At 34.2% G+C, this 23,504-nt stretch overlaps 1 protein-coding gene across 9 annotated transcripts in view; it reads right to left on the bottom strand.

The window, feature by feature from the left end:
- Nucleotides 1-23,504, bottom strand: part of HFM1 (helicase for meiosis 1) — a 111,692-nt gene that overhangs the window by 41,679 nt on the left and 46,509 nt on the right. For all 9 annotated transcript variants that reach the window (XM_035018054.1, XM_035018055.1, XM_035018058.1 and 6 more), the window contains 8 exons: nucleotides 16,288-16,379; nucleotides 14,775-14,881; nucleotides 14,628-14,675; nucleotides 4,207-4,304; nucleotides 3,993-4,124; nucleotides 1,398-1,483; nucleotides 1,085-1,168; nucleotides 778-935 (listed from right to left, as the gene is read on the bottom strand). In XM_035018054.1, coding sequence (XP_034873945.1) covers nucleotides 778-935; nucleotides 1,085-1,168; nucleotides 1,398-1,483; nucleotides 3,993-4,124; nucleotides 4,207-4,304; nucleotides 14,628-14,675; nucleotides 14,775-14,881; nucleotides 16,288-16,379 — 805 coding nt within the window. The remainder of the gene's footprint in view (nucleotides 1-777; nucleotides 936-1,084; nucleotides 1,169-1,397; nucleotides 1,484-3,992; nucleotides 4,125-4,206; nucleotides 4,305-14,627; nucleotides 14,676-14,774; nucleotides 14,882-16,287; nucleotides 16,380-23,504) is intronic.

Below are 23,504 nucleotides of genomic sequence, written 5' to 3'. Positions count from 1 at the left end.
AGTAAAGTAATATGATTAGGAGGATAGGCTCTGAAGTAAGACTGCTTGGGTTAAAATCTAGACTTTGCTATAAACTACCTATATGACCTTAGACAAATTAATTAAACTCTCGGTCTCAATTTCTTCCTCTATTAAATTTAGATAATGATAGCATCTGTCTATACAAAGATTAAACAATTCATTATCTGGAACCTACAGAGAGCTCAAAAAATATTAGCTATACCTATAACTGCTAACTTTAGAGTTTGCCTATGGCATCCTGGGAGAAAATAACAGTATCAGAAAAAAAGGCTGATGTAAAAATCATAGAATGGCATGCTAGAGAATCAGGTGTAAGGGAAGGTAGCTCCTTTATATATTTGAACTGGTTGCCTGATCTTACAATGGAGCTATAGTAGTTTGTTGGATTTTAATTTGGAAATATTAGGTATATCTTGAAGGAGCAGGAGGAAGATAATGAAAGAGTAGTAAGGTTGTGAATGACTGGAGAAAAGCAACAAAATAAGAAAGTTCAACAACAGTGGGGTATAGCTACTCCTAAAGGTCATTTATTCACTTGTTTCAAACCTTGGTGATAGATTTCACACTTTGTTCATTTGAGTACTGACAACAGACCCAACGTGAATACTTCTTTAACAGACAAGAAACTACTCCATTTCAGGGAAAGGAAAATGTAATTTAATTAATCCCACAGTGATTTTAGTACTGTTTCTCAGCAGAATTTTTCTTTCATAGTATATGCTTAGAAATAAAATCAAACGGAAATTGTACACTTACATAATTTTGTGCTTAAAAACCAGCTGATTATCTGCATCACCTATGATTAAGGTAACATAGTGAGAATCTGGTGCTGTTCTTTTAGTTTGTAGCTGTTCAAAGTTTCTTAATATAATGGTCACTAATATTTCCGCCATGGTATCACTATATCTTGCAATCTTTAAAAAAAGGATAGGCATAAAAAGTGTTAAAGATAACCTTACTACTCTTATTCAGCTCCAAGTCAGCTATGGATAGCTTTATTCCTGAAAAGACAATGAAAATACCTAAAAAACAAACAAACAAAAAAACCCCCAAAAATATTTACCTGTTCCACTTCAAGTTCATATTTTGGTAGATACATCACTGTTTCTTTTATTTGTGTTCCAAAAGGGGGGTGTCTATTTAAAATCTAAAAACATTTATATCATTATATTCTTACCACAAGACTAGAAGTTCTTTTAGTAAAACACTTTTTAGCATCAATAGTTTTAATAATGCTTATTACCCAAAATCTTAAATTAAAATACTTATGATTATGACGAGAAAAACAATTTTTTAGAAGAAATAAAGATATAAAAGGTAGGCTTAAAATTTAGGTAAAATTCAGGTAACATTAGGAATAAGTGAATATTAAATACCAGTTCAAGTTCCCTTGCATCTGTTTCTTCTATTTTTTTAAAGGAGGTCAAACCTGCATTTACCATTGCATTTGACAATGTTATACCTGTGGAAAATTAATCAAATAGCAGTTTTAAACAATCCATTTTAAACTAAATCTATACTTAACTTTTCAATGACATTAGTAAAAAGGTTTTTTTTAAAGATCCAGATTAATAACTAATTTTTGAAGTTTTATAAAAAAGTTTTCAGTTCAATTATTTGGGCTCTGACATTCAATTGTTCATATTTATTTTTTCAAACTGAAATAAAACATGTATTTGCTTAATAGAAGAAAGAGGAACTCTTTGGTCCACATGATGATTTAACTCTTATTTTTATCATATGTCATTCATGGAGAAAGTACCAAGCGATTCCTACTGTTACGTATTACACTCATATTTGAAAAAAAGACAACATGATTTATGGATGGGAATACTGCTTCATAAAGCTATGGCTCTCTATTTCCATCTTAGAAATAGAGTTCTAGGTTTCTGTACTGAAATCAGGTAATTTTACTCTTCTGTCTAAAATTTCCAATTCCTTTCCATTGCATTTAGAATAAAGTGACAATTTCTTACCATGACCAAACTCCCTTACCTATCTGACTTGACCACAGCCTACCTGTCCCATTTAATTTCCTACCAGTCTCCTCTTGCTGACTACTCTCTAGCCACATTTGCTTTAATTTTGTTCTTCAAATATATCAAGTTCACTTCCATCTTTGCACTGCCTCTGTTTCTTTATGCTTTAAGAAACTTGAATTTAAAATTCTTACACTCACAAATGAATTTAACCAAACCCTGAAATAGGAGATACTGTCAGAAGTATAAAATTCCAAGATATTACAATCTTGCCTAAGGCACATATATTACTGGTGGGGATATTACACTATTTCTTTTTCCATACATTTATCCTTGGGAATTTCTCTTATTCATTCTTAAGATACAACTCCTAGTATTAATAATTCCTTCATGTTCATTTTCCCTCAAAACTTTTCTTGAATTTTAATTTTTTATAAACATTGCTGAAAATCAATTTGTATTCATTATTTTTTTCCTGATGCTCAGGAAGAACTTAGATTTGCTTTTTTATTTTGATTCTCCCATTTTTCTAGTGTATGAATTTTGGTGGGCAATTTTTGCTTCTTTTTCTTCAGCCATACTGAGTAAGTGTAAAAAACACATTGGTGTTCGACAATTTGGAAGGGATAGGATGCAAATGATGCCTGATTTGACAATATTCTAGAAAGTCAGAAAGACTCTTTTTCAAATATAATGAAAATTTTCTTAATAATCATTTAACTTAATTTCTAAATTTCTGTAAGTTGTTATTTCCTAAATGTTGTATGGAACCTCCTTCCCACTTTAGAGCTCATCTTTTTGAGATGGGTGCAGCGTCTGGTTTGCTAGGACTTCAGTAGAAAGGTGAGTCTTAACGTCAAGAATCCCTCCTCTAATTTGACCTTACTTTCACCATCTAATCCCCATCTTCACCCCAGTTCCCAGGACTGGTCAGTTCTCTGCTATCCCACTGATTTCAAACTTCAAGGAAATAAAAAAGCACTTCCTCACAAAATAGTTGGAGATCTTTGTTCTAAGGAATAATGAGACAATCCCTAATAACCGACTACATAATTTTTTAATGTCCCCAAGATGCATATAAAATTATAAAGCTAACAAAGCTGTCAGTCATGGAATAACAGCTCTCTTCTTAGAGAGAAGGAGGAATAGGATCACAAAATCAAAGGCAGCAAACTGGAGAACTCTAGAGTACTTAGTTATACCCCAGTCTTTGTAACTGGCACCCTCTAGACTGTTTCAGTACATAACTTCAGCTAGATCTCAATAGATAGGAAATAATTAGGCACAATCTTTTGTCTACAGAATCTCTATGAAGATCAGTGCGAATACTGTCCTATTACTGAAAAAAAGAGAAAAAAGTTAAGATATAAATAAGTGACATAATTCTCTGTAATGAATTAGGAATGGCTAGGATTGCTAGCTCTGTACCTTGTCATTGAGAGCAAAACAATCATAAAAGTGGAAGAGAGAGCAACACATAGTTACCTAATTACTAAAACAAACTTTCACTCTTGGTTTGAGAACAAATTTAAAAATAAGAGTATTCATTTTTATTAGGGGGCGCCTGAGTGGCTCAGTTGGTTAAGCATCTGCCTTTGGCTCAGGTCATGGTCTCAAGATCCTGGGATGGAGCCCCACATCAGGCCTTCCTGCTCAGTGGGGAGTCTGCTTCTCCCTCCCCTCTGATCCTCCTCCCTGCTCATTCTCTCTCTCTCTCCTCTCTCTGCCCCAACCCTCAAATAAAATTTTAAAAAATCTTAAAAAAAAGAGCATTCATTTTTATTAGTTTCCCAATTGATTTCAAATAGAATCCTTCAGGCAGGAGAAAATGAAAATCAGATTTTCAAGAGAAGTAAAGTTCAGTACCTTATTTATACTTACAAACACATTTTTTCTTAAGGTCTATAAACACCATAGGATAATTTTCCTAACAATGAAAAACAAAATAAACTGCAGACATTGACAAATTGCCTGCCTGTATTCAGTACCTACCAATTTTTTCCAGCTGTTTGGATATATGTAGAGAGTTTTCCCAAAGTTTGCATCTAAAACATTTAGCTAATATCAAACTGTTCAATAACACAGCAAACTTCTTTTCTTGAACAGCCACAAAATCTGACAACCCTAAAAAAAAGTTTCCAATGTTAAATCTAGTATAATAGTTTACTGGGAAAAATATTGAAAATCCATTAATCCTATAACATACATCTTGTAATTCGTGAGCCATTTCTGAAAATCTTCGCGGTATCTTGTGTCAAAGCAAAGTCTTGAATGGGAATGCATCCTAGCTGAGCCTGAATAAGACTGAATGAAGGAAAGAAGAAATTTCATGATTTTCTTTTAAAAACTATTATCTCATAGTATTTGACATCATTGATTGAAGTATCTTTTCTTAAAATTCCTCTCTGCCTTGATTTCTGTGACACTAGATGATTCTATATCTTGCATCATTATTGTTACAAGTCATTGTTAACTTCTTTCCAACCTCTAAAAGTCCCCTTCTTATTTCTCTACTCTTCTTCATTCCCTCAACCTCTCATTTTCTCAAAAATCTCATTTCTTCTCAAGACTTTCATTATAATCGCTAGATTGATAAATTTCAAATGCTTACAGGGCACTCTCACTTAGACTATTTCTTTAACCTCAACACATCTAAAATTGTTTTCATATTCTCCTCCAATAGAGTTCTTTTAGCTCTACATATATGTTATTATAGAAAAGCAAGGAACTTTGTGTAACAAACAAATCTTTATTAAGTGCCTATGAGTGACAAGCAGAGTATTAGGTCTGAAGATTCTGTTCAACATATGAAGGTTGGTAACATATTAGTTGATTAGTAGAAACTAGCAGTTGCTTGGCTACAAAATTTGAGGAGCGGGTGGTAAGAAGGGAGAAAAGGAACTAGCGTACGTTGTACCTACTATATCCCATTTTGCCTGTTTACTTTTCTAACCAGACAATGATGTGCAACTCACCCTATGGATCTAACTAAAATTATCAGACTTATATTAATTTCTTGAAGGTCTCTTGATAAGTCAGGTATACAAAGAGAGCAGAATAATAGTTATATTTCATGGTTTAGTTTTAGCAAACAATATGTGAAAACAGAAGGTAGTAACCAACTCACTTCTCAGAATGGATGCATATAGCTGAAACTATAGACTATTTAATTCTTTTGGCTATAGTGTATCTTCTGAAAGTTATTTTATATTATCTATTAAGAGATGGTTGTAAAGAATAATCTAAAACTTGTATGGAACCACAAAAGACCCCGAATAGCCAAAGCAATTTGAAAAAGAAGAACAAAACTGAAGGTATCACCATCCCAGATTTCAAGATATACTACAAAACTATAGTAATCAAAACAGTATGGAACTGGCACAAAAACAGACATATAGATCAATGGAAGAGAACAGAGAGCCCAGAAATAAACCCATGATTATATGGTCAATTAATCTTTGACAAAGGAGGCAAGAATATGCAATGGGAAAAGGACAGTCTCTTCAATAAATGTTGGGGAAACTGGACAGACATATGCTAAAGAATAGAACTGGGCCACTTTCTTACACCATACACAAAAATAAACTCAAAATGGATTAAGGACCTAAATGTGAGACTTGAAACCATCAAAATCCTAGGAGAGAACACAAGCAATAATTTCTCTGACATTTTTCTAGGTAAGTCTCTAAGGCAAGGGAAACAATAGCAAAAACAGCTAATGGACTAAATTAAAATTAAAAGCTTCTTCACAGCAAAGGAAGCAATCAATGAAACAAAAAGACAACCTACTGAAAGGGAGAAGATACTTGCAAATGATATATCTGATAAGGAGTTAATATCCAAAATATATAAAGAATTTATACAACTCAACATCAAAAAACCAAACAATCCAATTTAAAAATGGGCAGAAGACATGAATAGACATTTCTACAAAGAAGACATACAGATGGCCAACAGACATATGAAAAGATGCTCAACATCACTAATCATCAGGGATGTGCAAATCAAAACCACAATGAAATATCACCTCATACATGTCAGAACATCTAAAATCAAAAACACAAGAAACAAGTGCTGGTGAGGATATGGAGGAAAAGGAACCCTTTGTACGTACACTGCTGATGGGAATGCAAACTGGTGCAGCCAGGAGAGATCTTAAATGGCTCAGCCAAAGATAATAATAATTATTAATAACCGTTTCTTGAATACTTAGCTCCAGGCACTACATTAGATGCTTTGCATACCTATGACAGAAACTGCTAGCTGACTGTCCCATTATCTGTTCTTACCTATACACGAAGATTGTATTTCTCATTCAACTTTGTAGCTAGATACAGCCCTGTTACTAAGAGTAGTTAGCAAACTAATAAAAATGATACAAGAACTTTCCAAAAAACTTCTGTATCCTGGCCAACTTAGTAAAGGAAGGATTTTTCCAAAAATATTTGTGTATAAAGAATAGAAATCCCTCAAATGAATCCTAACTCAGGTACCACATCTTAATCTAGACCAAAGTAGCTATTTGGTTTTGTTTTAAATAGATCTATTTCCTCTTTCATCATTTCAATTAAAGACTATAAACAAGAACAATAACAAAAGAAATCCTGCAAATGAAGGAAAGTTAAAGGTGTATTATGAAGCTGTACAACACTTTTGAGAGGAGAAGAGTTATTCTGAAGCCATTTTTTTCTGCTTAAGCATAAAATAAGAATGCCCAAAGAAACACCTGAGACAAAGGATCAAGATAGCACATGCAGCCTTCTGTATACTTACTCTTCTTCAAATTCCCTGAAAGGATGGACATACGTATATGTGTGTTTATGTGTGTATGTCTCCATCCATAAAACTACAGGAAAACAAGAAAGCATGCCACTGGTAGACCAGAAAGTTTAATGTTAGAAATAAAATCTATGAAGAGGATCAAATCTATGAGAAAAATAAAACTGGAGGAAATTATCCATAACACATGCAGAAGAATCAATAGACATAATATTGTAATAACTGGCAACGGAGGGTAACTACATTTATCATAGTGAGCATCATGTAATGTGTAGAATTGTTGAATCACTATGTTGTACACCCAAAACTAACACAACATTGTATGTCAACTATACTTCAATTTTTTAAAAAACTCTTTCCTTATAAAAAAAAAATCAACAGATTAAGGAGAGAGAGTCCTGAGATACTTGTCTGAGCAATTTACTGAAATGTTGTATTCTTTTTTTTTCCCCCCACAGGTGGTATTTCTTTTTTTTTTTTAGTTTCATTAGTTTCATTAGTTTTTGATGTAGTGTTCTGAGCAGGTAGGTAGTCTGCCCCTGCCACTCTCTCATTTGTGAAAAATATTATGCAGTTGTGGTATGTTTTAAGAGGCTAACACAGGAGTGTAGACATTGAGGCCAGAGAGGCAGGTCAGTGCTCTAGGTAATAACAAACACCCAGGAGAGGTAAGGTGACCTTATTCTTTTCTTTTTAAAGATTTTATTTATTTATTTACTTATTTGAGAGAGAGAGATTGTGGGGGTGAGGAGCAGAGGGAGAAGAACAAGCAGACTCTACACTGGGAGAGAAAGTATAAAACGTGGAGGAGAGAGTCAGAAGTTCCAACATTCATCTAGTAGGAGTTCCAGAAGGAGTGAACAGAGAGAATAAAAGAGACATAATTAACTTATAGAAGAAAACTTCCCAGAGCTGAAGAAAGATACAAGTCTACATATTAAGAGAGTCCCCAAAATAAAGAATAAAATACACACCAGACCTTCATGGTGAAATTTCCTAACACAGATAAAGAAAAAAATTATTTTAATATTCCAAAGAGAGAAAAAAGTTATTAACAAAAGACTGAAAACAAATTGGGTCACCAAGAATGGATGCAAGAAGAACATTACCAAAGAAATTTCTGAAGAATAATTTAGCCAAACTCATTCAAATGAAAGGGCAAATTATATTTTAGGCTGTCCGGCTCCCTGCTCCACAGAAAGGCTGCTTCTCCCTCTCCCACTCCCCCTGCTTGTGTTCCCTCTCACGCTGTGTCTCTCTGTCAAATAAATAAATAAAATCTTAAAAAAATAATTACTTAAGAATGTACCCAGCAGAATAAACTGTATATGTAACAAAAAGGAAGGCAGAAATTTTAAAAAGCAAGAAGTAAGCAAAGAAATTAGTGAAAAAAAATTAGGTAAGTCTATAATCTTTAATGCACACTAAAATATTTTGAAGTAACAACTGGAACTAAAATCCCAAAGATCTGAATAAACATGGAAGAGAACAAGAAGTAGGAGGGAAGTGAAAATGTGATAAGGTTTTGACTCACAAGGGGTAAGTTTAAAATGTTCATTTTCTATAGATATTGGTGGAAAAATACAAATCTACATATGCAATATAGAATTTTAAAGGAAGAGCTAGCTAGAAGAACAAAAACAAAGAAAACTTGATACATCCAAAAAGAGGCAGAAGAGGCAAAAGAAAAAAATTAGTGAGAAAAAAGAAATAAACAAGCAATAATAACGCTAAGAAAACATAAAATAAGAGTAAGTCTAAACATATCAGTAATTATAATAAATGTAAATGTACTGAATTCCTCAAAAGAATTCTGAGGTCAGATTAAAAAATAGTAACAAAATCTAGCTATATGTTATCTATACAAATTATATTTAAAATAAAACAATATGAAAAAAGAATTAAAAAGATATACAAAATAAAACTAGCAATATTAATATTAGACAAAATAGAATTAAAAGCAAAAAGTATTCAATAGGACAGTTAGTTGACTCATCTACCCAGCTCCTTTCCATCTAGCAGCAGATAGGACAAGATAGGACAAGAAAGGCAACATGGACATGTGAGCCTATTGTTCTGTAGTATCTAAAATATGTCTAAATATACAGGTTAAGTACAACTTCTTTTTTTTTTTTTAAGATTTATTTATTTATTTGAAAGGGAGGTAGGGGGAAAGAGAGAGAGAGAGCATGAGCAGAGGGAGGGGCAGAGGGAGAGAGAGAATCTCAAGCAGACTCCCTGCTGAGCACAGAGCCAGACACAGGGCTTGATTTTACGACCCTGAGATCATGACCTGAGATGAAACCAGGACTCAGTTGCTTAACTGACTGAGCCACCCAGGCACCCCTAGTACAACTCCTTTTATGCACAATTCTAAGATGATTTCCTTATGATCTGCTCCTTTGTTTATTCCATAACTCCTACTAAACTTTTATAGTCATTCTCACAGTCCACACCTAACTAGACAATATGTCACTCTTCTGCCTACTGCATACCTATTCCTTTTTTATCTGCTTTTCTAAATGTTCTAGGGATATATATATTCCCTTGAATCACCTGATGTCACATTTCTAGATCCATTATATAATCTTACTTTTTTCCTTAAACAATATAATAAATTTCTCTTTTGAATGATAAAACTCTACATGAAAAATGAGAGATATCTCACTTTGAGTAACACAATTAGCAAACTACTCTTAGTGGCAAAATATACAACTTAGTGCCTAGGAAACACATCATTCATATATTCATTTACAATTCACACAGAACAATCATAAAAATTAACCATGTACTAAGCCACAAGTAAAATCACAATATATATCATAAAGCAGAACACTGACAGGCCACATTCTCTAATTACAACCCAATAAAAGTAGAAGAATGACTTTAAGAATTTTAAAAAACAATTTTAAATAATTCTTAAAGAGGAAATTAAAATTAAAATTACCCTTAAAAAGAATAGAAATAGATTTTAAAAATCTATAGAACAATGCCAAAGTGGTACTTACTAGAAAATTTGTAGTCTTAAATATTTTATGGAAAACAAGAAAAACAAAATAAATGGAGCAAACATATAGTAAAAAAAAAATTACAAAAAGAAGAAAGTAAAAGGAAGAAAATAAAGATAAAATCAGAAATTAATGAAATAGAAAAATAAATGGCTTGAAAAGATGAAAATATAGAAACCTTTGGAAAATCCAATTAAGAAAAAGAAGAGATGACACAAATAATATTAGGAATTAGAAAGTTGACATTACATTTTCAGAGGGAATTTTTAACTTATTAGAGAACAAAATATGTCAAACAGACAAGCTGGATGAAATTAATGCTATCTCAGGAACATATAAGTTAGCAAAAGTTGATTCAAGAAAAGGTAGAAACCCTGCAAAAACAAAGAACATAAAAGACACTTTCAGATTCACGACAATGACCACCCAAAAGAGGTTGCTCTCTACCCTGAACTCAAACCTGTTTTTATATACAAGTGAGAAGGAGGATAATAGATCCCAGAACCTAATCCCAAAAGTGTGAGGAATTCCTTGGTGGTGCAACACTGGATACTAGACCCTGAAAAACAGTAATGAGACAAGGATGTTTGTTCTCAAGCAAGGACAGTATATTAGAAGTTTCACCTACAAGTTAAGGAGAAAAAAGAGTTTTAACTATTAGAAATCAAGAGATAAAACTATCCCTCTTTACAGATATGATTGTCTATCTAGGAAATCCCTGCAAACCAAATGAAGGACTTCCAGTACTCTTGAGAGTTCAGTAAGATAGATAAAACAATCAAAATTGAAAAACCAGTGGCCTTAAAACAAAAACAAAAACCCAGTAGCCTTTTTATATACCATCCATAACTGATTACAAAATACAATGTTATGCAATTTTTAAAAAGGACTCTTCTGTTCACAATATCAAACTCCATAAAATACCAAGAAATAAACCTACCAAGAAATACAAAACTAAATGATATATTATAAAATGTCACAGAAAGACATAAAAACCTGAATAAATGGAGAAAGATACCATATTCCTAGACAGATTCAGAACTGTAAAAACAAGAATCTTCCAAAACTAATCTATAAAACCAATTTCAACAGAACTTTTTACAGATCTTGATGAGCTGATTCTAAAATTCACAGGGAGGAAAAATAGCCAAAAACATTTTTAGAAGAACAAAAAGGAGGAACTTGCCTTATCATATCACAAAACTTCCAATAAAAGAATAGCAAGTAAAACAATGTGGTATTGTCATAGCAACAAAATAAATAGACTAGACTAACAGTTAAGTGTCCAGAAACAGATCATTAGGAATTTAGTTTATGAGAAGGTGGCATTTCAAAACAGTAGGCAAAGAGGGGCGCCTGGGTGGCTCAGTCGTTAGGCATCTGCCTTCAGCTCAGGTCATGATCCCAGGGTCCTGGGATGGAGCCCCACGTCTGGCTCCCTGCTCCGCGGGAAGCCTGCTTCTCCCTCTCCCACTCCCCCTGCTTGTGTTCCCTCTCTCGCTGTCTCTCTCTCCGTCAAAAAATAAAATCTTAAAAAAAAAAAAAAAAAAACAGTAGGCAAAGAGAAAATAGCAACATATTTATCAAATACTTCTGACTACCTTTCAGGGACAAAATATAAATTCCTAACTTATACCATATAAAAAATTAACTCCAGATGCCTTATAAGACTACAGGTAAAAATAAAATGGTTTGCAAGTATCAGAAGAAATGATAGGAGAAGTCTCTGTGGCAGAGACTGCTTTGCCTACCCAACATTCACTCTCTTTCCTTCTTAATAGCAGAACCCCAATTTTAATCTAGGCACACTACTGCCAAGATATTTCCCAGTCTCCTTTGCACTTAGGGGTAGTCATATAACTAGTGCAAACTGTTATCAGGACTTCCAAGAAGTCTACTAAAAGAGAGAAGATACTCAAATGTAACAGCTGAAGACCTCACAGTCATTTTGGACAATAAGGTGACCTTGAAATAGAAGTTATGTGTGATGGCAGAACTGAAAGATAGAAACCCAAGTACTGATGATACCATGAAGCCACCATATCTACCTTAGACTATCCACTTTGAGCTCTCTTCTGTGAAAGAAAAGTAGCCTGTCTTCTTCAAGCTATTGTTAATTCATTTTATTACATAGTTTTACACAGTTGAACCTAATCCTAAGAAATACAGGATAGGAAAAAACTTCCTAAAAGACAAAACCTAGAACTTATAAGGAAAAGATTAATATGTATGATTTTGTAACTATTTAAAATTTCTGCATAAAACCAGATAATACATACATTTCCTCCTAATAATCAGGGATTTGCAAATTTTTAAATATAATTTTCACCCATTAGATTGACAAAACTTTAAAGATACAAAACAAGTATTAGGATGTGTGGAAATAGTCACTCTTTTTACACTATGGGTGGGAATTGTAAATCAGAGAAGCCTTTTCAAAGGCAATTTGGCAATATATATTAAATCTTCTCATGTATATACATTTTCACCCAGAAATCTTTGAAAAATACGATATAAACACCAGGAAGCTCATTTCAGCACTATTTGTAATAGTAAAAATTTGTAAGCCATCTAATTCTTCATCAACAAAGGAGTGGTTAAAAATTATATTTATAGACTACATTGCTATTAAAGTATACGTTGCCGTTAAAATAAATAAGGTTGATGTGTATATATACTGATATAGAATCTTTTTATTTTATTTTTTTATTATGTTCAATTAGCCAACATACAGTACATCATTAGTTTTTGATGTAGTGTTCAACGATTCATTAGTCACGTTATTACACCCAGTGCTCATCACAACACATGCCCTCCTTAATACCCATTACCTGGTTACCCCCTCCCCCGCCCCCCTCCCTTCTGTAACCCTCAGTTTGTTTCCCAGAGTCCAGAGTCTCTCATGGTTTGTCTCCCTCTCTGATTTCTTCCCATTCAGTTTTCCCTCCCTTCCCCTATGGTCCTCATGGCACAACAAGAACAATAATTACGATTTTTTTGGTAGTAGACATTACATAGGTTTATTAGCACACATATTTGTGCTAAATAAATAGGAAATTGGAAGGATGCACAGCAAATTACTGATAATAGCTACTTCTGGGGAAGAAAGATGGGGAGGTCAAGACAGAACTTACTCTCTGATTTATAAATTTTTGACTCTTTAAAAATTAATCTATGCCTTACTTATATAATAACAAGAAACAAATGAAAAAGAAAAGAAATCACTGATTTGAAAATACATCTTATGAGTCAATTGAAAAATACCAGTTAAAACAAACAGAGCTACTGCTGAGTACAAAAGATCTGGGAATTAAAGTTATGAAAAATAAAAAACAGCCTTAAATTAAAGGTCAGAAACTTGGAAGAATAAAAGTTTAAAACTAAGAAGATTAACATCTACTTAAAAAAAAAAAAAAAACAGATCTGAAATTCAGCACAGTAACAGGGATCTGAGAGACACATGAAAGTGGTAACTATTAGCCATCATCACCTACCAAAAAACTGTACATTTTGGATTAAGAAAAGACTCCACACAGTTCTCTCTTCCTGGTCACATTCAAGTACATGCAGAAAGGTGGGAAATTATAATAGGAAACTAAATTATGATATTTATAAAAAATTATAAAATCATCAATTCTAAAATCTGACAGCCCCAATCAAAAGAATGTATGACCCAATTTAAGGGAAGGTAAATGGAAGCATTAAAGCTGCAAATAAAGTGTTCCTAAGAAGATGCTTGTGGAAATATACCTTGATTTAATTTGACCCAATAGTTGACGCAACAGAGTATATGGGAAAAAAATCATTGAGAGAAGCAAGAGACCTAGGTTCTAGTTCTAGCTCAGTCTCTAATATTGCAAAAAAATCTTGGGAAAATCACAGCTTATCTGGGCATTACTTACTTCATTTGTAAAATGAAAGGACTAGACTATATAGTCTCTAAGGGTATTTGAATTTCTAGAAAAATATAGCTAAGAAACAGAACATTAACTTCTGTTGTCCAAGCTATAGATCTGCCTGTTGAGCTGTATATAACTGTGAGAAGTTTGTTTCCAGGACTTCAAGGCATGTGGGAGATAAAATTCAATGGAATGTAAGGAAGTATCCCGGAGAGAGTGACCTCCTCTACCTAAGGAGGAAAAACAAATTCTTTGGATAACAGGTTTTATTGAAATACATAAAAAAGTCATCTCACATGAAATCACATCATCTAAGTCAAAAAGTTTAACAGTAAAACCTAAATACTCAGAAAATCAACCACTAAGGCAAGCAGAAAAGAATATCATTGTATTTGTGATGGCAAACTGTAAAAGTCACAATTTACAATGTAGTCTTAGTTTAATCTTCTAATTACTATTCCTCTATACAAACTTCCCATTCTCGGTAGAATAGACATTCCACTGTCATATATGCATTCTCTCACTCATGTTTTTACTTTTACTATTTGCTCTCCCAGAATGCCACTATCATTTAATATACATCTATTATATGTGTTTTCATACTGTCCATTATCTTTATACACATGGTTCTCATTCAAGATAACTTGAAAACTCCTGATGATGACAAACTTAACTTTCTTTTCTATCATTACCTTGCTTTAACAGAACACACTCTCAAAAAATGTTTGTTGATTTAAAAAATTCACAAATCATCTATTTTAATTGAAGTTAGGGTTTTGGACATTAATTTCACATCTATATTCTGACACCTTATTTTTATGTAAATGTGTTCTTTTTTGTATTAAGGAAAACAAATTTAAAATAAATTTTAAAACTAAAAAAAGTTTTATAAATATGAATCACAAATGGTAGTATTTTAAGAATTTAACAATCATCTTTACCAATTTACTTTCATTTCTCTTGTTTTAATTCTTCCTTCCATTGGAAATCTATAAATAAAAACACAGGGCAAAACTTTTATTATTACTACTTATTTTAACTAAACAGAACCTTTAAAAAATTATTTAAGATATATTTAATTTCCATACCTGATAGTTACCCGATTTGGATCTTTGTTCAAAGTATTCAGTGTTTTCTTTTCATTTATCCTTAACTGCACATCTGCAAATTCCTTGCAGCTGGCTATCATTGTGACCTATAAAATTTCATCATTTGCCCATTTACTTATATCCCTTCTTTACTTCTTTCCTCTCATCTTCTTTCCCTGTATTTACTTATTTTCCAAGCTGCCTTGGGATATCACAGCTTTATCATTTAAAATGTGTAATAGAATTAAAAATTCACTTTATACATTTTGCTTCTTTAAGGATTCATTCATTCACTAATAAGTGTTTACAAACACTTGTTATATGCCAGACATTATGCTAGAGACTGGGACTACACCAATAAGATCATAAAGATTAACAAAATAAAATTTAAAATATTCAGCCTTGTTCCTACCACACAGTAAGCACTCAATTAATGTAGCTGTCATTTCTACTATTATATTATTATTCACTCTTCTGTAGTTTGCAAATCATTATCCTGAATGACACGAATTTTGTAATGGAAAGAATGCTTTAGATATTAAGAAATTTGTATTACAGAGCCTAGTTCTGCCAGATGACTTTGAGCAAAGCATTCCTTGTGCTTTGGTTTCTCACATCTGTAACATGAAACTAACATCCGCTCTAATCCTCTTACTCACTGAACTTAAAATAAGATTAGTTAATGTTAATATCAGGGATTTTCTACTCTCGATTCCCTTAGTTAAGAATAATATTTACATAAAAAGACAAGCATTCTAGTTTTCATCAGTTTTTGTGCAATTTTTGTATAATAATCTCATTACAAAAATCAACTTAGATATTTTAAATAAAAATTAATGGTTAAATTTGAGAAACAATAAATATCTTGTTGCATATTCATGTCCCCTATAAAGGGAGAAAGGACCACTACAGTTCTCAGGTATCAACAACATGACAATCATTCTATTTACTGCTATAGCTGTAAAGTTGCCCTCACTGTTGATATCTTAGTATAACCTTGTTTTCACTCCCACTTCTCCACAATCACTGCTTTTTTCTGGTCTATCACCAATACTATCCTATTTCTACTATTATTCTGATGCAAAAGATTTAGGGAAGAATTGCAAGTACATGGCACACATGTCCAACATTGTCCATCACTCACAGCAGACTTGCCTAATATATCATGCCACATCATCCTGGTCTTTCTCAACAAAGTATACTTGGTAGCCACTACCAAGGTAATTGGCATTATCACTTAAGTTGAAAGGTAGTTGCCATCCCCACTTTGGGTATGTATATAAATTTTCTTAGCCCTGATACAGAGATACAATTGAAAATTTATTGTAAAGAGTAATATTCCATATCTCATGATCAAAGGTATATAAGATGGAGAGACACAGCACTACTAGAAAATGCTTTCTTGTCTGCTCACTCATTCTTAAATTGCATGAGATATGCAAATTAGTTGTTTCCCCACTATTATTTTATACTATATCATTACATATTTATTTTCTAGTGACAACTAATTTACCAGATCTAATAAAGTCTCTTTTCCACTGATGGTACAAAATTTCTTCACTGTCTCAAATGTAATGTAATACCAAGCCATCAATCTTCCTGCCTCTGTGGAAAAAGATGAAAAAGAAACATTCACTCCAGTTGAAACAACTTGCTTTTTCATCAGTTTAACAAACATTCCTTAACATCTATTCTATGCCTGTAAGAGCATCAGGTACAAAAGACACACCAGAAAATCTAGAAGACACAGTTTCTAGAATTTATAGGTCAGCGAGGGAGATAACTATATGAAAAATAGCCAGACTAGAGGACAAAATCCAGTTAATGATAATATTTACATATACAAGGGGCACCTGGGTGGTTCAGTTGGTTAAGCATCCAACTCTTGACTTTGGCTCAGGTCATGATATCAGGGTCATGAGATGGAGCCCGGCATTGGGCTCTGTGCTCAGCCTGAGTCTGCCTGAGATTCTCTCTCCGATCTCCCTCTGCCCCTCCTTACTCTGTGCACACACACTCTCTCTCTTTCTAAAATAAATAATAAATCTTTAAAAAATATATTTACATATACAAGCTTAAGTAAAGAAGAAATTAAATCTAAGAGAATGGTCAGTGTGGGATGCCTTAGTAGAGAAAATGGGGCTTGAGCAGGATTTAAAAATAAATAATATGCCTTGGCAGAAAAGAAAAGTGGTCATGACCTCAGTAAAAAAATCAAGACTTATCAAAACAGCAAAGTTAAAGACTATCTTTAGGGTCGCCTGGGTGGCTCAGTCAGTTAAGCATCTGACTCTTGATTTCAGCTCAGGTCATGATCTCAGGGTCATGAGACTGAGCCCCACGCTGGGCTTGTGCTGGGCATGGAGCCTGCTTAAGATTCTCTCTCTCCCTCTCCTGCCACTCTCTAAAAAAAATTTTTTTAAAAAGACTATCTTTAGAATACTTTAGTGAGAGATATGGCTTGATAGTGACTATGAATTCAGGTGAAACTGACTTGCTTTGAGTCACTGCTCCATCACTTAGTAGGTAGGTGATCATTTGCAGGTTATTTTACCAGTTTCTTAATGTAATTTGGGGATAATAGAAGTATATATGTCACATGTTTGTTGTGAAGATTAAATGCAATATTACATGTATAGTACTTAGCATAGTGCCTAACAGTAAATAAATGTTGCCTACTTTTATTACCAAAACATGATGAATAATAGACTATGAGGGCCTGAAAGAGCCTTGAAATGCTAACAAAGGAGTTTAGATTTTGGATTTGATTTATAAAATAACAGGGGACCACTTAAAATTCTTGAGCAATACTTAAATTGACATTTGAAAACAAATGGTTTTGGAAATAGAACATTGAGTTGGCTGGAAGTAGCAGTATGGGTAAAGCAGGGGTAAGCAAAAGATGAAATTCATTTGAAAAGTTACTGGTTTCAATTACAAATTGTCAAAAACATTATAAAGAATTTCAAGCCTTGTGAGCACACACAGGAAACAGCTGGGAAGAAAAAATTGCATACTGCTGCTATAGGTTTTGCTGAAGAAGGGAAGAATTGGACATTCCATCAGACATATAGGCATCAAGGACATCGTAGAGTTGACAGAACTAAGAATCAGGAAGAGAAGTAGCCGGGGAAGCTTAAAAGCCACTTTATCAATTAATATCCTGGTGGATATGTTCAAACAAAATGCGGGTGATGCAGTGGTTCATAAAACGCAGCTTCTGAGAGCAGTGTGTGAGATACAGAGAATATGGTTACCATGGGAACAAGTATGTTAACCTTTAGGATATATTTAAAGATGTTCCTCTTATCCTTGATGTTTATAAATTAATATAAGGTTTCTCCCTGCTAGAGAAAATGAAAGGTTTGAGAAAAGACTTGATGCTTGCTGGCTTATTAGAAAGGATGAGAGAGGGGCGCCTGGGTGGCTCAGTTGTTAAGTGTCTGCCTTCGGCTTGGGTCATGATCCCAGGGTCCTGGGATCAAGCCCCCATCAGGCTCCCCACTCAGCGGGAGGCTGCTTCTCCCTCTCCCACTCCCCCTGCTTGTGTTCCCTCTCTAGCTATCTCTCTCTGTGTCAAAAAAAAAAAAGTCTTTAGAAAGGATGAAAGATTCCTAGGTAAGGTATAAAAATAACTTAGAAAGGAGGAATTCCTTCTTACACCAGAGGGTCAGGCTTTTTATTCTATTTAAGCATTCAACTGATTGATGAAAATCACCCACATTAGGAAAGGCAATCCGCAGGGCACCTGGCTGGCTCAGTTGGAGCTTGCAACTCTTGATCTTGGGGTTGTAGGTTGGAGCCCCACTCAATTTTCATTGAGTCAAAATAGAAGGATTGGAAAAAATTCAAAAGATTTGCAAGTGAAGGTGGAAATAAAGATGCAACTTTTAATCAATATGGTATTGAATGATGAATATTCTTATAATAGCAAATTCAGGATATTTCAAAGTAAAGGCCATAGGATTGGGGGGTGGGGTAGAAATAGAGGCCATGGGAATACACCTCCCACATCTCTTACTACCAGAAGTGACTGACTGATGGCTCCAGCTATTATACTCTGAATCTATCACTATGTTTATACCAAGATCATACTTCTCATGAGATGCTCCAAACCAATGACTAAGCATGGCAGGAATATTAAGGTAGGCCTATAAGACAAGAATTCCTTGGATAGGGAACTTTGAATTAAAGATTCTCCATCAGCTTTGCTAAATGGCCTTAGCACTGCATTTTAGGTTAAAATTCTCTTTCCTTCTTTCCTTCTTTGAAGCAAACAACTAAACAATTCATGTAACCTCATAAAAAGAACACTAACCTCAATAATTATCCTAATAAAAATACTAACACAGTTTAAAAGACATGTTACATTCCTCATAAAGTTATACATACATACATAGACACATGCATGCATACATACATAAACACTTTGTGTGTGTTTTTTTTAAATAACTTAGTGGTGTAAGGTGTAATAAGAGTTGAGGCTACCGAGTTATAAACACAAAAGACAATATGTTCAGAGACTGGACATTGGGTAATATGTACTTTCAAGGCACAGTACATGGCCAACCTGGGCCCAGAGAAGACCAGGTAAAAGGGCATCATGTGCAGTGCTGTATTATTCTGAGAATTCGGCTACTTCCAGCTAGATTTGTGTAGCTTATGTTAAGCTGCTATGGTTAATTTTAGGTGTCAACTTAACTGTCAACTGGCCATAGAGTATCTCTATATTGGGTCAAATATTATTCTGGATGTGTCTGTGGAGATGTTTTTGGATGAGATTAACATTTGAATCAGTAGACCGAGTAAAGACTGCCTTTTTTTTTTTTTTTTTACTGAAAGATTTTATTTTTAAGTAATCTCTACACCCAATGTGGGGCTCCAACCTACAACCCCAAGATCAAGAGTTGCAAGCTCCAACTGAGCCAGCCAGGTGCCCTGCGGATTGCCTTTCCTAATGTGGATGATTTTCATCAATCAGTTGAAGACTTAAACAGAATAAAAAGCCTGACCCTCTGGTGTAAGAAGGAATTCCTCTGCCTCACTGCTTTGAGCTGGGACATGGGTCTTTTCTTGAGTTTGGACTTGAACTGAAACATTGGCTCTCCTTGGGTCTCAAGACTGCCAGCTTTAGGCTGGAATTTACACCATCAATTCTTCTGGTTCTCATGCCTTCACACTCAGACTAGAACTGTACCATTGGCTCTCTAGACCTCTATCTTACTGACTGCAGATCTTGGGACTTCTAAGCCTCCGTACTCATGTGAGCCAACTACTTACAATAAATTTTATTTATCTAGCTAGCTAGCTAGCTATCATCTATCAACTTTGTGTGTGTGTGTGTGTAAATATATATATATATGTGTGTGTGTGTATATATATGTATATATACACACATATATATATAATATGCATGTATATGTATAGCCTGGACATGGAATGACAGAAGAATTAAAGAGAAATCAAAGATATCAAATATTTCATAATCTCAAGCTTGGCAAAATGGTTATGCTATTGAGAATGATAGGCAAATACATAGACAGAGATATACTTTCTAACCTTGGACAAAAGAGAGCAACAACTCATGTTTATGGTAAAAATTTTTTACATTGATTATCCCATTTGATCATCACAACAACCCAATAATATAAGTAGGACACATAATATATTCCTGTTTTGCAGATGAATAAACTAAGGTTCAGTGAGCATAAGGTCACAGCTAGCAAGTGGTAGAACTGGGAATGAAATCCAGGTTTTGGAACCCAACTTTTATGTTCATTCCATTTCACAGTATTCCAAGTCAAATTAACTGTTACATGCTTCTGGATGTCAAGTTTCATGTTATTTATGTAAGTAAAGACTTCCAACAGAAAATTGAGCACTGGGGCACCGGGGTGGCTCAGGCAGTTAAACGTCCCACTCTTGATTTTGGCTCAGGTCATGATCTCAGTTTCCTGGGATCGAGCCCTGCATGGGTTCTGTGCTCAGTAGAGTCTGCTTGTCTCTCTCCCTCCCTCTTCTTGCTTTTGCTATCACTCTTGCACTCTCTCTCTCAAATAAATAAATAAAAACTTAAAAAAAAAAAACAAATAAAATAAATCTAAAAAAAAGAAAAAGAAAATTGAGCACAAATTTTGTAAAGAAGGTGAGAACCAAAATCAAAATTACAGTCTTGAATTCATTTATGTATTGACTGTAGCTGAAACTTGAAGGTAAACCATGTTTCTAAGAAAATAATCATAAACTGGGAATGAAGGTCCAAGGTCTGCAACTTCAAGAAACCCATAGTAAAGCAAAATGGTCAGCAAAGAGAGATCGCTAAAGCAGAGGAAAATTAAAAGATTACTAAGAGGAAAATTAGTCAGGTAATAGTCACTGATGATGGAGAAGGATCATCATAGATCATTTATTTGGTATATTCAAGAGTAGAAGGAATGGTATCCGTGTATTCAAGAAGTTCCACAGGGAAGGAACGATAGTAGGAATTAGATTCTTGAGAGTGAAAGTACCTAAAGAATAGATGAAGTTACATTAATGATTCTCATGCCCCCTCTAATGAGACACCCTAGAATACACAAAAGATAATTTTCACAAACAAAATTATGTTTATCAGAAGGACCATGGGAGAAAGAAAAAACAGTTATATATCTAGGGCCGAGAGTAAGGGCAATAAATTGCTTTAAAAACAACCTTATATAAATAGATGAAAAGAACCAATCAGAGATCAAGAGCACAATAAATGAAATTAAAAATACATTTGATGGAATAAATAGGCTGGATGAAGTAGAGGAACAAATTAACAACCTGGAAGACAGTAACAAAAAGTAACCAAACTGAGCAAAGGAGAGGAAAGAAAATTATGCAAATTGAGAATACTCTTAGGGAACTCAGTGATTCCCTCAAGTGTAATACATTTGCATTATAGGGACCTGAGAAGAAAAGGGAGAAAAGGGGGCAGAAATTTATTTGAAGAAATAATACCTGAAAACTTCCCTAATCTGGGGAAGGAAACAGACATTTAGATCCAGGAGGCACATAGACCCTCCCAAAAATTCAACCCTAGGAGGTCCACACCAAGACACATAGTAATTAAAATGGCAAAAAAACAGAGATAAAGAAAAAATTTTAAAACCTTATATTAAATACAAGTAAAAACATGATACAAAGTCATACATTTCTAAACTATGGTTGCAAATATATAAAAAATGCATTAAAAAATGGAAGGATACATGTCAAATGCTAACAAGTAGGATTCCGATTTCTTAACAACTTTTCTATAGCTCCCAACTTCTATAAGGATTAATTTGAAATAATGAAGTCAATATTTCCACCATGAAACTTTTTTTTTCCCCAAAATAAATATGTGGGTTTCTTTTATTAACACATAATGTATTATTTGTTTCAGGGGTACAGGTCTGTGATTCATCAGTCTCACACAATTCACAGGACTCACCATAGCACATACACACCCCAATGTCCATCACCCAGCCATCCCAACCCTCCAACCCCCCCTCCCCTCCAGCAACCCTCAGTTTGCTTCCTGAGATTAAGAGTCTCTTACGGTTTGTCTCCCTCTCTGGTTTCGTCTTGTTTCATTTTTCCCTCCCTTCCCCTATGATCCTGTCTTGTTTCTGAAATTCCTCATATCAGTGAGATCATATGATAATTGTCTTTCTCTGATTGACTTATTTTGCTTAGCATAATACCCTCTAGTTCCATCCATGTCATTGCAAATGGCAAGATTTCATTTTTTTTTTTTGATGGCTGCATAATATTCCATTGTATATATACAACACCTTCTTTATCCATTAATCTGTTGATGGACATCTAGGCTCTTTCCATAGTTCGGCTATTGTGGACATTGCTGCTATCAACACTGGAGTGTACATACCCCTTTAGATCACTACATTTGTATCTTTGGGGTAAATAGCCAGTAGTGCAATTGTTGGGTCGTAGGGTAGCTCTATTTTCAACTTTTTGAGGAACCTCCATACTCTTTTCCAGAGTGGCTGTACCAGCTTGCATTCTCACCAACAGTGTAGGAGGGTTCCCCTTTCTCTGCATCCTCGCCAACATTTCTCATTTCCTGATTTGTTAATTTTAGCCATTCAGACCAGTGTGAGGTGGTATCTCATTGTGGTTTTGATTTGTATTACCCTGATGCCAAGAGATGTGGAGCATTCTTCATGTGTCTGTTGGCCATTTGTATGTCTTCTTTGGAGAAATGTCTGTTCATGTCTTCTGCCCATTTCTTGATTGAATTATTTGTTCTTTGGGTGCTGAGTTTGATAAATTCTTTATAGATTTTGGATACTAGCCCTTTATCTGATAGGTCATCTGCTAATATCTTCTCCCATTCTGTTGACTGTCTTTTGGTTTTGTTGACTGTTTCCTTTGCTGTGCAAAAGCTTTTTATCTTGATGAAGTCCCAATAGTTCATTTTTGCCCTTGCTTCCCTTGCCTTTGGCAATGTTTCTAGGAAGAAGCTGCTGTGGTTAAGGTTGAAGAGGTTGCTGCCTGTGTTCTCCTCAAGGATTTTGATGGATTCCTGTCTCACATTTAGGTCTTTCATCCATTTTGAGTCTATTTTTGTGTATGGTGTAAGGAAATGGTCCAGTTTCATTCTTCTGCATGTGGCTGTTCAATTTCCCAAACATCATTTGTTGAAGAGACTGTCTTTTTTCCATTGGACATTCTTTCCTGCTTTGTCAAAGATTAGTTGACCATAGA

Source organism: Mirounga leonina, unplaced genomic scaffold (assembly GCF_011800145.1).
Source record: "Mirounga leonina isolate KUSES-001 unplaced genomic scaffold, KU_Mleo_1.0 Mir_173, whole genome shotgun sequence".
Lineage (NCBI taxonomy): Eukaryota > Metazoa > Chordata > Mammalia > Carnivora > Phocidae > Mirounga > Mirounga leonina.
Note: the sequence above shows the minus strand (reverse complement) of the source record. Positions and strands in the feature narration are given on the sequence as shown.